The sequence below is a fragment of the Empidonax traillii genome, unplaced genomic scaffold (genome assembly GCF_003031625.1).
Source record: "Empidonax traillii isolate 1590-97213 ecotype Southwest subspecies unplaced genomic scaffold, ASM303162v1 scaffold86:size2944007, whole genome shotgun sequence".
NCBI classification, from domain to species: Eukaryota; Metazoa; Chordata; class Aves; order Passeriformes; family Tyrannidae; genus Empidonax; species Empidonax traillii.
In genome coordinates, this window is record NW_020955279.1 from 2,436,891 (window position 1) to 2,456,152 (window position 19,262).

General features: G+C 44.1%; 1 protein-coding gene across 2 annotated transcripts; it reads left to right on the forward strand.

Moving 5' to 3' along the window:
• Positions 1-7,435: 7,435 nt before the first annotated feature.
• Positions 7,436-18,944, forward strand: ZFP64 (ZFP64 zinc finger protein). 2 transcript variants are annotated; one of them, XM_027881285.1, is made up of 6 exons: positions 7,436-7,487; positions 8,421-8,660; positions 10,077-10,238; positions 11,250-11,312; positions 11,905-12,156; positions 15,748-18,944. In XM_027881285.1, exons 1-6 carry the CDS (start codon positions 7,436-7,438, stop codon positions 17,046-17,048), a joined length of 2,070 nt encoding a protein of 689 aa, XP_027737086.1. In that variant the 3' UTR covers positions 17,049-18,944. The 2 variants fall into 2 exon arrangements, with proteins under 2 accessions (XP_027737086.1, XP_027737085.1); XM_027881284.1 differs by lacking the exon at positions 7,436-7,487 and adding an exon at positions 8,097-8,236.
• The last annotated feature ends 318 nt before the right edge of the window (positions 18,945-19,262 follow it).

The window sequence follows — 19,262 nt, forward strand, 5'->3', positions numbered from 1 at the left end:
TGTGCTGACCCATCACACAAGATACATTGAATGCCCATATGAGTATGTGGGAATGATCTGGACGAGCAGGTGTGATCCACGAGGAGATAAGTTATCTCCTTCCCCAACTGCTGGAGTGTGCACCACAAACCTAGGGTGGGCCCTATTCTCCCCAAGGACCCATTATTAACTAATTACATTTAGTAGTAATTACTACAGGATATCACAAACTGGTGAGTCTGCCAGTCCCTGTTTTATAAATGTGAGCTGCAGGCATGAGGGTGTAAGTGAAAACTCACTTTGAAGCAGCTTTGTGAGCAGAAAGGCTCTACCATGGCCCAACCAGCTGAGCTGTCTGGGTGTTTCCAATCCCTTCCACCCAAAACAACCCTAAATCATACGAAAGCCTTGACTGAAATGGAGTGGGGAGCACTTACAGTGACCGTCCTGCGCTGTGAGGGGGTGGAGGTAGAAATATCCTGCACGGGAAGGGGTGATGAGGACCTGGAAATGGCAGCTGGATTTCAGGGAGGACATTTGGCTCCAGCCTGGCCACCACTGCTTGCTCCCCCCTGCTTGCTTCCTACTTACCTGCAAAATGCAGGTAAAAATATTCATCTCCAAGGAGGGGGAGCTTGTTAATTAGGTAATAGTAATCAAGTTATTTTAAACCGAAAAACTGCTAATTCTGGTGTGCAATGTGGTTTTATTTCGTTGCCTGTTTTTCTGATAAGTTTTTTTTCTTTGTGAGCACTCAACAGAAATATCCTTGCAAGATGTGCATCTCATTTTCATGAGAACTTTATGAAGACCCCAGGGAACAGCAACTATATTACCTGAAGTTACCTTTATATCATAAGACACAGGTAGCAACTAGTCAAGAGACACAAAGGACCTTTGGAATTTAAACTTGTTTAGTGTTTTGCTTAATAGGGCTGAGCAAGAAATTATGCTGGCACTGAAGTTCTCAGAGCTGGGCTATGCTATTTAAAATGGAATTTCATACTAATGAGCCTAAAATAAAACAATGTGTGGAAGGAGATTTCAAAGTATCCTCAATTGTATCAGTCGTTCCGTAGAAACAGGAAAAAATGACAAATCCAACCAAAGAGCACCCTCTCCTGGACAGCCCCCGTGTGAAACTCAAAAATACCCATTTTGCAGCAAAGAAGAGCTATGCTGGTCCTAAAGGAGAAAGGGAGAGAAGGTAAGAGGCTGTGGATAATGCTTCACGTTCCATTTTCCAAGCAAAACATAGGAAATATTATTCTATTTTTATTTTTCTCTGTATTTGATATTAAATCATGAAAAATTAACAGAAACAGAGAGACAATCTGCTTCAAAAGTAGATCTTAGTTATGAAAGGTTCATTTTCATCATGGTTTTATCATTCCTGTGAGATCTTTCAGGTGGGTCACTTAACAGATCGGGGTTAGTAATTTTTTTTATCTAACAGATACTTCATTTTTATCTATTTCCAATATTGTCATAAAAAGATATTTTTGTCTAGTTCTTTATGGGAAAACATATTTCATGTATTTGTTATTCTGGCTTCTTCAGGAAGATGCTCTTATGTTTCTGATTCTTGACTGCATAAATTTGATTCTTTAGTTTTCAATGCACAACCAAAATTTGCTTTCAATGAATATGCTGCCACATTCTCTCAGATTCATGGAGCCAGATAACAGATGAATGAATCTTTACAGGATTCCTGGAAAGCAAACATGTATGACCATGGGGAATATTACCCTGATAAAGATTTAATTGTAAAATGAAAAGGAGTAGCAGTAAAGTTCAGATAGTATTTCTGTGGCTGTGATTTCTGCATGCAGACACCATTATAAAGGAAATTCAGATGCCATCCCCTCATGTTTGTTACCCTTTCCATGATATTTTCAGTGCCTGAAAAAATAAAGTACCAACATCTTGTAACATGAACACAAAGCAAAAGCCTTTATTTTTCAGAAGGATTATAATTATTTTTTTCTGCAGTGGGTGGGGCACAGAGTTCATGAACACTAGCGTTGTGATGCAGAAACAAAATACTTTTTCATTATTATTTTACATCGGGACTGACCAATCTTAAATACTTGATAACTAGAGACCAGTAGGTGGGATTTTCTAGTTGGCATATCCTCTGATGCTCTGGAAAACAGCAGTGTGTTCACACAGCTCAAATGCACACTAGTTCTGACACAGAAGAAGTGGGGTTTTACTTCTCCTCCATGTCACGGCTGAGTTACTTCCTTTGTGTGCAAATTTTAATTGTCTCATACACTCTGTTTACCATTCTAACAATATCAAATGTAAACTACAAGGGCATAAGCAGAGACTCAGTTCTTGCTCACTTAATCCCACTAAGCTCAGAACAGGACTCTTCTCCTAAGAAAAACTGGCAGCTGCCAGGAGCTGTGGCTTCAGTGGTTTGGGACGTGGTATTTAATAACTGAGGGATAATTATGCAAAACAAAAGGAATTCTCTTTTTATCTATTTTTTATCTTTTAATTTGGCTGAAGAAATCTTGTTAAAAGTTGCAGCCAAACATAAGCAGAAATCCTTCTGCCACTGGACAGTGAAATATTCTCTGTCTATGCACCTTTGCACAACTGGTTGTGTGAAGGAGAAACCCAAAAACTGTGCTTCTGTGGCACGTTGATAGGCACTGCTTGTACTGAGTTCTGCAGCCTTCTGCATGCACAGACTTCGTGAAAGATGGCGAGATTTATAGAGCAAAACCAAGGGAAGAAGATTATTTTTTGTAAGCTTTGGAGGGTATGAATTAATAAATTCTAGTTGTCCCAGCTCTTAGGAATTCCATTCTGTCTAGATTTCGGTTTTGTTTTCTCCTTTCCCTCCCCGGTAGAGTTGAACCTGGGAATAGCATCACTCAATGGCTCGTTAGTTTGATAAAGTGGCATAAGTGACTCCAGCTCCGACGGGCTCTTCCAGCTCCAGAACATTTACACATCCCCAGGGAATTCTGAAAAACACCAGAAAGTCTTTAGGTACTGAATCACAGGCAAGTATTTTGAATCTTTAATTTTTTTTTATATATTCTTTTCTATGAGAATGTCAGAACTAAAATATGGAATATGCTTTTCCCACTTGGTTCCTATTACTTGTAAAGCATTCAAAATCTTCTGGAATAAAATTACCTCTCTGCCCTGCCAGGGAGAGCTCCACGGAGTATCAAGGGAGTCCCTCTGCTGGTGTTGCTTTCCATTTTTAACCCAAATATAATAATAAAAATGACTAAATATTAGACTGGAGCTGCACAATCTTAGATTCAGCATTTATTTGTTATCATGTTTATCCCAGCGGAGTTTTACTGTACATTTATATTTACCCAAAAAGTGCTGAAATGTATGCCATAAATTAACGAGCTTATTGTCAGGTGTGACAGATTCATCATCATCATAATGTAAGTTTGTTTTAAAAGTTTGGTCATATGAGAGGAGGCAATTTGCATTTAGGAAATAAAAAAAAAGATTTGAAACAGAAGTGCAAAGGGATAAGAGGCACAGGAAACCGAATTCATCCTGAAATTATCTTGCTTAATTTCCTATCTCAATTTCTGTGTATTTTCCATGGTGGGAAAAACACTGAAGCAAATTTGCACAGTTAACCCCATAAACACCTGACATTTCCCCTGGGTGGATTCAGGTCTGACGATGAAGAATTAGACAACTCAACACAAAAATACATTTCTATTTTGTTCCAATATTCATTGGAAGCTTAATCACAGTTGTTGATGTGCTATTGCAGTGAACAATATTTTCACATTGAGTTATTTTACAGTTCATACAGCAGTAAGAAATATCTCAAGGTACCAACTGATTCTTTCGACTTTATTTATTGCACAGGAAAGTGATGACATTGAAAATGTTGTATAAATAGCAAATATATTAAACAGCAACATCCCTCCCTTGCATTATGAATTGAAGTGACATTATTTTAAAACATTTGAAAAAATCATCATAATTATATGTTATCAACACAGAGACAGATTACCTATTATTTTAACATAATTTATTTGAGCTCAGAGCATTTATGTTACTGTGTGTCATTATCCATTAAAATGCTAAAAATTGGGGTTTGAATCTTTAAGTTACTATCACTGAGTTTCTTTCTCTAAATCCATTGTTTGTCTCCACTTTCAACATCTGAAATTTTTTATTACAATTTACATTTCCTTTTTTTGCCTGACCCCTAGGCCATATCCCAATCTCACTTGGGATGTTCTTGCACCAGGGCCTTCAAGAGAGCTTTTCCTCTTCAGTGACCACAAGCTTGCAAGCAAGTTTGTATTCTTTCCTTACAATGCTGTTGGGGGGTTATGGGGGTTTTTTGCATCGTATTGGTATGTTCTGTTATTATACATTTATACCACTGGTTTATATATTTTTCTTTTTCTCTGTTAAGCCTTTTAACCCTTCTCCAGCCACAGAAAGGCAAACAGAACAATAAATGGCATCATATTTAAATGTTTGGGGTTTGTTCTCCTGTCTGGCTCAGCTGGTAATTCTCTTCCCCACTACTTGGATAGGTTTGGGTTTGCTTTTTTTCTGTGCTTTCAAGGTAGGATACTTTGCTCCTGTGGGATCTTAAACGATGGAGGTGTGGATGGATGCTCTATATGAAGGTAAAATCGACACATTTCTTGTTGTTCTGTCTCTGGGAATGCACTGAGGCCGCAGCTGTCCAACACTGTGCCTGGGAACGCCTGTCTCTGAGGCTCTGATGAGCCCTGACTTTTTTATGCCTCTGATTTTTCTTTTCCTTCTCTCTCATGATTGACATTTGTCTTTTCTGGGCCTTGTTTGCTTGCACTGCACTTGTAGGGAGCCTGGAGCACTGCAGTATTTTCATTTCAGTCAGGTTAAGGGTGACGAGGATTACACATGCACACTGATTTATGCCTCAAAGGCTGGAAATAGTGTCAAGTGTGATCTCAGCAGAGCTGGGCTCGATGACTCAAGTGCTCAGTGCAGTGTTACACTCTCAGACATCAATCCTCAGCCACTGAAATGGAAACTTGGTGTCCAGAACATCTCTCGATACAGCCCTGATCTGTGAGTGTTACTAGTTATTAATAAGATAATAACAGTGTTTCCAGTGTTCGTGCCAAAGCCAGAGAATTACAGAATCACAGAGTCACCAAGGTTGGAAAAGACCTCCAAGATCATCGAGTCCATCCTGTGCCCGATGCCCATCCTGTCACGCAGCCCAGAGCACTGAGTGCCACGTCCAGGTGTTCCTTGGACACCTCCAGGGATGGGGACTCCACCACCTCCCTGGGCAGCCCCTTCCAATGCCTGAACACCCTTTCCATGAAGGAATTCTCCTGATGTCCACCCTGAACCTCCCCTGGCGCAGCTTGAGGCCATTTCCTCTCATCCTGTCGCTTGTTTCCTGGAAGGTGACTGTTCCCCCAAAAGCACATGGCGATTTTTTAGGTATCTCAAGCTCTGCACTGCATTGAAGTCAGTACCTACTGACTGGTTTTTTCTTCTTCTAACCATATATGTAAAAAAAAAACTGAGAGAGAGTGATTTGACAGTTAATATTCCCTTAGGATATGAAAGGCCAAGGATTTGAACCACAGGCGCCTGCACTACAAGCTACTGCTGCTTCTGGTGCAGGTGCCTTTCTCCCTCTGGTTTTAACCAGAGCTGCCTGGACACGAAAAACCAGCGCAGCCATTACCAAAATTCATGTGTTTCTATGAAGTACATTAATTTGGCCCCATCTCATCTTCTCCTCCATAAAAAGAGGCTGAACATTCCCAGCCTGGCTGTCTTTGCAGCATGCTGGGAAATATCAGAGGTGGGAAGAACAGCACAAGTGCAGTCCAAGACAGAGATCTTCCCTTCCAAATGCTTCCAGCCCTTGCCAGCATGGGGAACTGAGCAGTTCAGTTTGCTACTGACCAAGCTCTTTCTGCAAGGCAGCTGGAAGGAATGATGGAAGGGGTGGAGGGAATTCCTCTTATGGATGCCAGTTGGAGCAGCCCAGCTCACCCTGAACCATTTCCTGCGCGTTAATTGAACACATCTCGTTAATAGTGTCCAACTGAATAATGTAGCAACTAACAAAGCCATTCGTATCTGACTCAGTGCTGCAACCTCAGAGCATCATCTTGTATCACTTAAATATTGTTGTCCTGACAGATGGGGGAAAGGAGAAGCACATCCATGGGCTCTTTCCCTGCTGTGTTTGTTCTGGTAGTCAGGAGGGGCACACAGCCTGCCCTGCTGTCATCTTTGGTCCTCGGGTAAGTGAAAATCCACTTTTTTAACAACACACAGTGCCTATTCTTTTCTAATCAAGTCCAGCAGGCTTGTGGTCTAATGAAAAGGCATTAAATGGAGAAAGAGATAAAAATAATATATGCCATGTTCCAAAGCACACCTGTGGTTGCCACTATAATTGGTGGATAGACAGTCAAGCAGACACTCTGTCAGCTTTGGAAATGGGTTACAGTGTTCTGGAAAAAACAACAAAATGAGTTAAAAGTCAGTTTTCAGTTCCACAGCTTTATCTATACTGTGGAAAAAAAAATAGATTTGTGTTGATTACTTTTACTCTAGGATTTAATTTCTTTTGGATTTGTTCCCAAAACAGTCTCATCAGCACTAACCATATTCTTATTCCTGTGCTATGGTTTGTAGGGACTGGCTGTGTAGCCACGTTGACATAAAGGAGAGGTCCTAAGGCTTGGTAAAAAGGGGTGGACTATCAGAGAGGGATTGTAGTTAATTGTGCCAGAGCAGCCACTCTGGCTCTCTGGGCAGTTATGAGTGTTGTGATAACAAAAAAAAAAAAAAAAAGGAAGCGATTTAGCATGAAGAACAGTAATGAGCAATTATTTCAACTTCTTTGCATTTAGAACTTTCAGCAACCTGCCCTAGTGGAAGGTGTCCCTGCCCATGGGGTGGGTGGTAAGAGCTGAGATTAAAGGTCCCTTCCAACCCAAACTTTCGTGTGATTCTGCTGTAACCTTGAGAAACTTGAGGCTGGCTTTCCCTGTTTCTACTACCGCAAGATTTAACCCCGGTGCCAGCAGCCCTGACTCCCTCAAGCTCTGCTAGGCTAATTAAAGCCCTAATTTACGACCCAGGGCTGTGTGGGCGCAGGGTGAGCCCTCAGCCCGCGGCCACGGCGGGAGCGCGGCCGCCTCAGCGCTGCCACGGCGGGGACAGGCACGGGCTGGGCTCGGGGTTTAACCCCGGGGGTAACGCTGGAGCCCCGGGGTTTAACAACGCCGCTCCGGCCCCTCAGCGCTGTCGCTGCCCGCGGCTGAGGGCACCGCCGCCGCCACTGAGCATGCTCGGCTCCCGCACATCCGCCCGCGCTCGGCGGCCGCGGGACGCGGCGGGAGTGGTGCCCGGAGGGAGCGGCTCCCCCGGCCACGGCCCGCGGGGGACGCGGCGGGCACAGCGCGGCCCCGCCGCCATGAACGGCGGCGCGGCGGGGGCGGCGCCCGCCTTCCCCGGGCCCGTGCAGTGTAAGTGCCGCCGCGCCATGCGCGCTCCGGGGCCCGCGCGGCGGAAGCGCAGCGGAGCCGGGGCCTGGGCAGGCCCCGAAACCTGAGTAGCGCAGGAAACGGGCGGGAGCGGAGCCCGGGAACCTGGCTGGGGGGCGGGGGGGGGGAACCCGGGAATCTGCGTGAGCGCTGCGGGCGCCGGGAAGCGAGGGGGGGGCGGTCCTTGGAGCCCCGGTGATAGCCCGCGGGTCCCGGGCTGTGGTCCGTGGGTCCTGAGTGGTAGTCCATGGTCCGCGGGTCCTGGGCAGTGGTCCGTGGGTCTTGGATGGTGGTCCATCCCTCCTGGGAGATGGTCCATAGTCCATGAGTCCAGGGCAGAGGTGCATGGGTTCCCAGGCAGAGGTCTATAGTCCGTGGTCAATACTCCATGGGTCCTAAGCAGTGGTCCATGGTCCTTAATCCCTGGGTCCTGGTAGTGGTTCATGGGTTCTAGGCAGTCAGTGATCCATAGTCCATACAATCCATGGATCCTAGGCAGTCGTCCATAGTCCATGATCAATAGTCCATGGATCCCAGGTGGTGGTCCACGGATCCCAGGTGGTGGTTCATGGTCTGTAGTTCACGGATCCCAGGCAGTGGCCCATGGTCTGTAGTCCATGGATGCCAGGTGGTGATCCACGGTCTGTAGTTCATGGTCTGTAGTCCATGGATCCCAGGTGGTGGTCCGTGGGTCTCAGGCAGGCTCTGCAGAGCGATGCTGCAGCCAGTGGGTGAGTATCCCCTGCAGGACCCCAAGCCCTTTGGGGAAGCATCCTCCCACCCCAGCTGGGAGTCCTGCAGTGACTCCACAGCCCAGGTCATGTGGGCAGGAGGATGACCCTGTGCCCCTGGGAGCAGTGTCACCCACTCCCATTCCCTTGGGCAGAGCTCCTGACCGCACTCCTGTCCCCGCAGTCCCCGGTGGCACCACGGTGCTGGTGGAGCTCACCCCCGACATCCACATCTGTGGCATCTGCAAGCAGCAGTTCAACAACCTGGACGCCTTCGTGGGGCACAAGCAGAGCGGGTGCCAGCTCACCAGTGCCACGGCCGGGGCCACCAGCACCGTCCAGTTTGTGTCGGAGGAAACGGTGCCATCCACGCAGGCACAGACCACGACCAGGACCATCGCCTCGGAGACACAGACCATCACAGGTAGCACTGTCACACACCAGCAGCTTGGAGGCACTTGACTCGTACCAAGTCTTGCACTGAACAGGCTCCCCAGGGCAGTGGTTGCAGCCCCAAGGCTGCCAGAGCTCAAGGGGCGTTTGGATGATGCTCTCAGGCTCAGGGTGTGACTCTTGGGGATGGGCCTGTGCAGGGCTGAGGGTTGGACTTGATGATCCTTGTGGGTCCCTTCCACCACAGCATATTCTGTGGTTCTGTGAAGTCTCAACATAACACAGCTCTCTGCTCATGTGTCCCTATCACACTCAGCTAAAGTAGCAGTTCTCACATTAGTTGTCGTGTACCCAAGGAAGAAAAATAGTGGTGTGCTGCCTCCTTGGGTTTGGAGTGACAATGGTTGCTTAATTTGCTAATTGAGATACACACTCTTGCAGAGAATTGCTCAAGTCTATTGTGTTGTATAACCAACTTGTGCAAACTAATTAAAATTGTCAATACTTATGAAAAATAATGAAATTACTCTGCATTTTAAATTTTTTTTAGGAGTGCTCTTGATGAAAAACAGACACAGAATTGCTGTCGGGCACCAATCCAGGCTGGGTTTTTTTGTGAGAACACTGCATTCTCTAACATTGCTCCCACAACTAATTGGCAAGAAAAATATTACTCAAAATTTCTACCTATGTGAAGGCTCAAGTGAGGTCCCAGTCCTAGAGACATTTAAATAAAATTAGGATTTTGTTCCGTAAACGAAGGTTCGCCCTTCTATATATAGTTTTATTTTATTTTGGTGTGGGACCTTACCAAAATCCAAATTATTTGACTTTAATTTGGATAGACAGATTCAGGCAGAGAATCTGGAAGAGCAGTGAAACAAACTGAATTCAGGGCTCACTTCCAGGAATTTCTGTATTACAATCCTTCAACTCAGTGTGGGTTTTGGGTGAGTCATTTTTCTGCTTCATATTTACTCATCTTTAAAATGAGAGCAGTTCTATCCATTTGCCCTTTTGGGGTATAGTGTTGTTTAATTGATTTAAAAGCTGCTACTTTGGCTGAGGTAGCTTCACCTGTTATTCTTGTGAGTAACAGCTAAAAACAGTAGAGTTGAAAGAGGCTGAACTTTTTAACAATTATAAAAAAAATTGTTTGCATTATGCCTTTTTGACCACATTTGTCATATAAGTAAGGATTTTTTTTTTTCTCCTTTGGGCTATGGCACAGCCAATGTTGAAAAACAAATATAGCTTTATTTGGTATTTGGAAGAGAAAAACCTTTTCCCTTTCCCCCTCCCTCAGGTAAACAGGAACACGGGAACAGGAATGGTGCTGGAAAAAAAAACAGAATGCAGAAGTAATTCATGAAACTAAACAATAATTACTTTTTTTTTCAGATTAGAGAAGTTAATGTTCTCAAGTTAAGCTGTTTTGTGTGTTTAGTTTCTGCTCCAGAGTTTGTTTTTGAGCATGGCTATCAAACCTACCTGCCCAGTGAGAGCAGTGAGCCTCCAGCTGCTGCTGTCGTGCCCATACCACCTAAAGCACGGTCCAGAAAGTCCACTTCCTCACTCACACAGAAGAAACTAAACTGCTGCTACCCAGGTAAGATGGGGTTTGTACCTCCTTGCTTTTCATTTGAACACTGGGAGGTGTCCTGTAGTGATACACGCAGTAGATTTGTTTGTCTTGAGCAGTTCAGATACACAGAACCTGGAAGAGAACCTACTTACTGAGAATGCAATGAACTGCTGTTGATACCAGGGGTAGTTTTGCTGTTGCTTTCACATGTTCTTAGACTTTGGTCCTACACTCTGGTGTCCTCTGGTGATGGTGCAGTGGGTTTGAGTGGAGACTTTGGTCTCTGCCCACACCTGTGCCAGTGTAAGAGTAGAATCTTGTTACCTTTTTGCTGGCTGCCATTGTTGTACAAGAGAAACGTTATCCATGAATTTGGCATTTCCTTGTTTGCCTTTGGTCATTTAGCATTTTTATAAGGATGAATTGAGCCATCTTTATAAAATGGTCTCTTATTTGGAGACCTAATGAGTGAAAACCCTGCAGGACACAGAAAACGAGTGTAGAAACATCCATGTAGTTGATTAGTTCTGTTCATGGTGACAGAAGGTTCAGTCTCTTTTCTTAAACTTACTTTCATTTGAAAGGCACATTTGAGATGCTGAGCATTCATTTCTGTGCTCTAGAACTGTAGCCCTTTCCACTTAAACAGAATTCCTGAATGGGGGCTGTTACCTGAGTTCCCAGTTGCACTGACTTGAAGTCTTACATGGAATTAATTAGTTCCCCCAGCATCTCCTGTGCACTGTAAAGAGCATCTTAGATCCTAGGCAGAGATTCCAGAGACCCTTGTTCCAAAGATTTCAGAACAATGTAGGAGTGGATTGCCTCCAAGGAGAAGCGTTAGAAAACACAAGAAAGCTGGTCACTCTTTTAAGGAGAGGTGAGTAAACAAGGTGGGGATTTCATTCTCTGTTCATACTGAATTTTAAAAAAATGTTATTGAAAATAAACATAATGGCCATGGTTTGGTAGTGTATTTGTATTATTTTGTTAGGTTTTCCTTGAGTGTAATGGTCTCAATCTTACCATTTCCAGGTTGCCAGTTCAAGACTTCATATGGCATGAAGGATATGGAACGTCATCTACGAACACACACAGGTTTATATAGTTGCTGTATTTTAGTTTGGGTTGGTTTCCTCCTTTTAGCTTTTTGCCAAAAGGTATTTTCCTATGAAATAATGTCTCTATAGATAGAATGTACACCTAAGTCTGTACCTTCTATTATTTTACTGCCCTGTGTCTGAGGCAAGCCACGTCCCACCATGGGCAGTCCCACGGACAGCTGTGAGACATAAACACTGGACAATGATTGCACAGAGGTGCAGACCATGTGTTTGTCAAGGTGCATGTGTTTATGTGGAGAGAGTGCATAAACCCAGAAATTTATCCTTCATATGAAACAGTAATTCTATAATTTTACCTCCCTTCCCCCTAAACCTCAATTTCAGAGTTGTAAAGGCAGAAAGTTCCAAAGGATCCGCTAAATTTGTTGCACCTGTGCCTGCAGCCCTTCTGCAGCGTAGAAGAGTAAGAACTCTTTAGCTAATAGGATGACTGGTGAAATGCAGTGTCCAGCTTCTGAAAATCAGTCCCCTTTCTACAGACTGTTTAGTGTGTTTGTTTGTTCTATCACAACATCCTTATGACGCAAAAATTCACGGCGCGTCGCCGCCTTTCCCTCTCATTCCAGGAGACAAGCCCCACAAGTGTGAGGTTTGCAGCAAGTGTTTCAGCAGGAAGGACAAGCTGAAGATGCACATGAGGTGCCACACGGGGGTGAAGCCCTACAAGTGCAAGCACTGTGAGTACGCGGCCGCCGACAGCAGCAGCCTCAACAAGCACCGGCGCATCCACTCCAACGAGCGCCCCTTCAAGTGCCAGATCTGCCCCTACGCCAGTCGCAACTCCAGCCAGCTCACTGTGCACCTCAGGTCCCACACAGGTACCTTCTCGGCCTTCTAAGGGGCAAATGCATGCAGGTACCCCCAAAATACCAGGCAGTGAAAGGATTTAGGGGAATTTGTTTCCAAAGTCGAGAACATGTTTAAAGTCTCGACACAAATCTGCACCGGGCTGAGGAAAAGACACACCCCTGGTTCTTCTCAGGGCTTTTATCCTCCCTGGCCCTCCTGCTGTGGGGGCCTTCAAATGTGCCTACAAGAACTTATCTTCTCTCATACCCAGGAGTCAGCTCCTCTGCAATGCAGGAGGAGAAAACATCTGAACCTGTCTCTGGGAAAGATACCTTTTTCCAGGCAGGAAACCTTCCTTAAGCAAAAAACCCTAATCTCCTCCTGGTAGAATCTTCTAGAAGGGTATTCTACAGTTACAGGCTAAAATTCAGATCTCTAAAGCTTTGAAGGTCCTAGGGAAGATTTAAAACGTTATACAGGTGTCAGGATGCCCAAAAGGGCTGATTCAGATTCTCAAAATCACTAGTGGATCTGCCTTCTGCGAGCTTCTTAGATATAGAGTGTAGTAAGGCAATCCAGCTCTACTAAAAATACCTGGAAGCAATCGGAAGACGGGTCTGACTCTTGGTAGAGTTTCTGATAAATTGATTTTGAAACTGCCTATTAGATGTCCTCAGACCGGTAGAACTGTAGGATCTAATTTATTGATTGATTAAGAGCATGGAGGTTTCTGTGTCTCTCAGATCTGGTCCACTCTATTAGAAACACTGAAATTACTTTATAATTGAACTAGTTACATCGGTACAAAACTTAGCTGCATAATTTAATCTTTCTTGCATCAGTAAAATAGCAAGTAATTAGCAATTAAAGTGACAGGTTTTGTGACCTTTCTGTGTGGTACCTTCCCTGTGCAGACTGATGAACATTAACAGTGTAGGATGAGCAGCCAGAACTGTATCTTGCTCATGGAATTTTTGCTCTATGGAAGAAAGCTTCAGCCCCCAGGCTTATAAACATTGCATCCTTTTCTATTTGCTTTGTTTGCAAATGTTTGTCTTTTTTATTGCTGTTCCAAGAAGAGGTTTGCTGTAAAGATACTGTTGTACTGTTGTCTTTGTACAGTTGTCTCTGTATTTTGTTTTTCATCTAATCCAGGGTAGTGGATTACTTTCTGTGTTGTCTTTTATACATTTGATTAGTTCTGTGAATTTTAGCTGCAAGGTGGTTATGGTTCAGTGATTACTAGATTAGCTTTGAACCTGTCCTGCATCTGATTCTGAATTCGAGTCCTAAACAACAGTAGTTTGGATGTGTGCAAGATGGGATTTATTTTGAGTAGATAAAGGAAATAAATCCCTTGTGCATTGTGAAGGAGGGGAGGGTTAAACCACTCTTTCTCTAACAAAAAAGAATCTTTTATACTTTACAAATCTTCACAAATTTGCTGAAAGGAGGCACAAGAATTTTGAAAGTAATCATTTCATCTCTGTCAGGTTACAAAGCTGTTATGCACAAAACCAATTTTAGGAGAAAAGGACTGATATGTAGCATATATTGCTTTTTGGAATTAAATTAATTATTCTTAGAAGGTAAGTGTAGTCTACATTGCTCAGAGTGAGATCATCTGATCTGCATGGCAATACTCACTGTACTGGTCATCTAAATATCAGTTTCCTGATTATTGAAGTAAAACTTCTCTTAGAATTAATAATTCCAGGGTCAGACAAACTTTTTAAGTTAAATTCAGGCAGTGTCGATTATGTATTGGCAGAAATTTAAAGAAATACACATAGCAGACCATTCTTTAAACAAACAGAACCAGCATACTTTGCTATATTCAGTAAAATTACCAATTTTTTTCAGATATTGTACTACCCTGTGTATGAAAATTAAGTCATTGAAATACAAACTCTGCCTTCATCAGCAAAGCAGATAAAAATTCAGTAGCTGAGTATGCAGCTGAGACTGTAAAATAAACTAGATGAACAAACAGTGCATCTTCATTAATAAAATCTGTTTAATACAGATAGTACACTATGTATCTCAATTATTAAACAGATACATGGATTAGCACAGTAGGCCACAACTTGATTTGAAAAATATGCAGCTAAACCTATGACATATGTAGCTGGGTAAGCAAATTATGCAAAATTATACAGCTATCACAAACTCTATAAAATATTAACTTATAAATCAGCCATTTGCAGTTTGATTATTAAAGAGGATAAATGTTTGTTGAACTAAACACACTTTCTTTTTCCTTCTCTCACCAAGGGTGTCTTAGCACCTAATAACACAATTCTTCCACTTTTTCAAAATAATACCTGCCTAAAGACTTCTTGTTCAGGTATTTTAGAGAACTGCAGGTTTAGATTAAGGGAAAAAAGGAAAAGTTGTTTAGTTAGGTTGCTGAGCTTGCTTTGGATTTATTTTTTTTAATGACTTCAGAATGAACTTGCTGGTCCTCACCCTGGATTTGATTATGGATTAAGCAGAGCTCCACCTTAACATGGTCATGCATGTTGTGACATGAGCCTGCACATAAAGAAAATGCAAAATAGTGGGTTAGATCCAGGCAATTGGAACGGTTATTAGGGAGAATCACAAAAACAGGCTTACAGAGACCTTGCAGATGTGTATTCATCTTTCATGCGTTATCAGTTAAGAGTTTGAAAGCAAACTGATCTTATACTTCCTTGAGTGACCTGTGGAACATTCCTGGCTGTGCTACATGGTGCAAATATCTCTGTCTTGGTTGCTGCGATGCCAGAAGAACAAAAGCTCAGGGTTACTTCTTTGTGTAAGCACATTTCCCCAGAGTCATATACTTTTTCACAGTCACTTGTCTTTTCCAGGTGAATTTATGTAGCTGTGATCCCTCCTTTTTTCCTTTTTTTTCCCTTCTAACTGTGGTACTGCTGTGGTTGTGCAGTCACCTGACACTGAGTTGGCTATGGACTTCTGTCCCTACACCTCCCTCTGTTCTGCAGTTTCCAACTACCTTCCTGTGCCAGCCACATGAATCAGGACAAAAAAAGTCATCTGTTTTTCTGGTCAACTGATCTAACTCAGCATGGAAGCAAATGTACAGGGAAGGCAGTAAGGGATATATGGTTAAGGGATATATGGTTGAGCAGTAAGGCTGGTGCCCATTAAGCCCTTGTTTCTGCAACAGCCTACGCTTTACAAAGGTTTAAAGTTAACCTGCAAGCCTCCCTGTCAATCTTGTGGTGTAACCCTAAGGTATGGTTGTGTTTATGTTGTTTCGTTAGACTTAAAATTACAGAGTTTGTTAATTTTACACACTAGTTGAGATATCCTGTTGCTAAAGAGGGATGAATGAGAGACTTCAGTCACTTCTCTGGAGCACACTGAGCAATTTTATTCACAAAATGAACTAAAGATGGAGGATCTCTAACGGCCAGTTGTGAAAAAGCAACAGTAGGTGTGCTCATGGAGAGTTTGCACACAAATAGGTCGGACCGGGAGATAATCCCATGCGTTGAAGTTCTTGTCATCTGGAAAATTAACTGGGAGTTTAGAACAAGTCACCTGTACATAATTCATTAGATCTCAACAACAATAGATAGTTGTAATTTGAACTGTGGGTTGTGTTGCAGGAGATGCTCCTTTCCAGTGTCAGATATGCCCTGCTAAGTTTAAGATCAACTCTGACCTGAAGAGGCACATGCGTGTGCACTCCGGAGAGAAACCCTACAAGTGTGAGTTCTGCGAGGTCCGCTGCGCCATGAAGGGCAACCTGAAATCCCACATCCGGATCAAGCACAGCATGGAGAACACTCTCAAGTGCCCGGAGTGTGACTTCCAGTGCGGAAACAAAACCAGCCTTCGGCACCACATCCGAACTCACCAGCCCGAGCAGCCGGTGAAGTGCTCAGAGTGCAGCTACTCGTGCTCCAACAAGGCAGCGCTGAAGGTGCACGAGAGGATCCACTGCAAAGACCGGCCCTTCAAGTGTGAGTTCTGCAGCTTTGACACGAAGCAGCGCAGCAACCTGACCACCCACGTCAGGAAAGCCCATGGAGACAAAGTCAAGACCAAGAAACAGTCCATGGAGAAGAAGGAAGGAGACAGGCCAAAGCAAGGTGGCTCCAGGCAAGTTGCAAAATTGGATGCCAAGAAAGCATTTAAGTGTGACCTGTGTGATGCTTCCTTTGTCCGAGAAGATTCTCTCAGGAGTCATAAGAAGCAGCACAGTCTGTATAATGGATCTAAAAATAACGAACTGGCTGTCCTGCAGCTCCAGATGGACCCCAGCCGGCAGAACAGTGCCCCCATCACCGTCAGCCACCTCCAGGTCCCACTCCAGCCTGCTCAGGTTTCTCCCTACAACGAGGGCAGGGTCAAGATCATCGTGGGCCACCAGGTCCCTCAAAGCAACAGTATTGTCCAGGCTGCCTCGGTGAACGTGCTGCCTCCCGCCCTGGTCAGCCAGGGCCAGGAGGAGCTGCCGGCCAATGGCCGCCTGCAGCTGCTGGGCCAGGTGAGCCTGGTGGCCCCAGCCCCCCCTGCCATGGCCTCAGGGGACACCGGGCCCGTGCCACAGCCGGCAGTGCTGCTCACCACCCACGACCAGGGTGATGGCAGTGCCCTGCACCAGGCTCTGATTCCTGCTGCCCCCGTCAGCAGCCACGAGGCTGCTGCCAGCCAGGCCTTCATCACCAGCTCCGGCATCAGCTGCTCTGACTTGGAGGGCCTGAATGCCTTGATACAGGAAGGGGCAACAGAAGTGACTGTGGTCAGTGATGGGGGGCAGAGTATAACAGTGTCCACTGCAGCTCCCCCTCCTCCCATCTTTTCTTCCTCCTCCCACACTGAAGCCCCAAAGCAGACCTACTCCATCATCCAGAGTGGAGCACACACAGCTCTGCTGTGCCCAGCAGACTCCATACCAGATTAGTCACCAACACTGTTCCTGCTCATATCTCTCTCTCAGAGGCAGTGCTGAGCTCAGCAGAAATCCATAGGACATAAGTGACTGCAGGATTTATCCTCCAAAGCCGGATACCTTCCACCTCCACATTTTACTAGTCTGTAGATGGAGACATTCTTGTTCTTAAAGAGGAGGATGTATTTATGTATATTTATGTGCCTCTGTTGAAATGGGAGGTTGTGTACTTTGTAAAATCTGAGCATCAAAGCAACTGTTGCCAGTGTCCCCAAGCAGTGAGATTCCCAGAGTATGTCTGCTGTTGTATGCTGCTTAAAATAAGAAAGCCTCACCTTATGCTGAATTACTATCCCAGCAGTTATTTCTTTTATACACACACAAAAAGACAAAAGTTTGAGCCGTTCCAAAGTTTATTTTAGTGAAGTGTCTTTCAGTTCCATGCTGTGTGTGCATTCACTTCTTCTGGCTGATCTCTGAGAAATCCCTACTACTGGGTCTAACCCAGCCCTGGTAAAGTTTAATGAGGCTGTTCCTTAGAATCTGTAGAAATTGCTAGAACTCGGCACTTGGAAATATTTAGGCAGAAGACCAGGTGATTGTTTTTAGAAAACAAAAGAATTCTGTTCCTTGATCAGTAGTAACTAACTTCGTTAGCAAGAACACAATTGCAAATTATCTCCCTGGCACAGTGATCCCTGTCAGAGGCACCTGTGATTTAAAGAGAAAAACGACTGCAAATATATTTTTTACAAACACTCCTAACATTTTGGTTTTATTTTGATGCTGCCTGTTTGGGGTTGCATGGGTGGTAAAAGTGCATTACAGTTTGGGTCTTTCTCGTGAGGGGCTTGCATGTCAGAGACCCTCCTGATGGAGCTTTCCAAGGGCTCCAGCTGGACAAGAAACTTCTGCCTAGGACATGGGACAGGAGGTGGTGGCCACGGGCTGAGGGGTTAAAGCTGGTGGCTGTACATGACTGCAAAGAGGTGGTAATCTGATTCTAAGATAAAAGTTTGGCTGTGACATCTGAGTTTTGAGATGTGAGAAGAACTAATACAACAGCTGTAGCTGGACAAACTGGTGATACTGGTGGGGAAGGTGGGCAGGCTTTTGGGTGTAGAAAGTTATACCAAGCCTACAAACTTCTAAGTGCAAACATACTATAATTTGGCAACCAAAAAAGGCAATTAATTTTCCCATGCTCCTTGGTGTAAGTGAACTCTGCAGGGAGGGTTTCGTGAGCTCCAAGTATTCTCTGTCATCCATAGGTGGTGCCAGAGGCCCAAAGAAACTTTGCAGTGTGCTCCGGTCTCCTGGATGATGTTTCCTGTTTGAGAGTTCCCTGCTCCTAACTATGCCGGGTAAAAGCTTTTCCAAATTCACTTCTAGAACGCGTTACAAAAAGATTGGCTGTAAAAATGTCGCTCTCACTTAAGATAAAAAGCAGCAAATAGAAATAAAAGACCGACGACATTTTCTACATGAAGCAGATCTGTGGCCAAAACTTCTCACAATTTGTGTTAAACTGATCTTTTTTTACTCCCTGTTAATTATTCTTTCTCTGTACATAGTTCTCAGCTGCAGAATTGTTGGGCACTGCAAGAATGGCACTAAGTGAGGGATTCTGAGGAAGTTGATGGTTTGAACTTCAATTTCTGTGTGTTTGCCCTTGGCCACCGGCCCTGCACCCAGGGGAGGCACCACCAAGGATCTCACCTTCAATCTACTGTCACACTTAATGTTACACAGCTCTGTTACCTGCACTGCAGTTTCACAAAAAGCCTTGTTTACCTTCTAAAATAGGAAACCAGTAGATCTGTCATATTGTAAAGACTTGCCTTGGTCTTGGTCCTGCCTGTGCCTCAAAGATAGACAGGAAAGATAACAAAATGGTGTGAATGAATAGACAAAGCTCAGTGCTTCTTCTTTAACGTTGTTTAGCTGATTGCATCATGTTTCAGTGAACAATCTAGAGACTTCTTTCCTCTACCCTAAAAAAAAAAAAAATAGCAGCTGATAACCTAGGCTGACATGGGGGCAATTTATTTTCAATTTTCTCTTCCAATATTCTAGCTTTATTTCTGTGTATGACAGTAATGGTCTTTGTGTTTTGGAGCTGGCAGAAGCAGATTGTTTTAATCTCTGATATTCATTTAATACATTCTTCATGTTATCAACAGAACTATCCCTGGAGACAGCCTGGTAATTCATAACAAGTGTCTC

What these genes read in the sequence shown, in the direction of transcription:
- ZFP64 (XM_027881284.1), top strand. Translation starts at nt 8,158, where the DNA reads ATGGTCTGTAGTCCATGGATCCCAGGTGGTGGTCCGTGGGTCTCAGGC. An exon ending in TCATCTACGAACACACACAG is followed by an intron (nt 11,313 to 11,904) that starts GTTTATATAGTT and finishes CTCTCATTCCAG; the next exon opens with GAGACAAGCCCCACAAGTGT. An exon ending in GCACCTCAGGTCCCACACAG is followed by an intron (nt 12,157 to 15,747) that starts GTACCTTCTCGG and finishes GTTGTGTTGCAG; the next exon opens with GAGATGCTCCTTTCCAGTGT.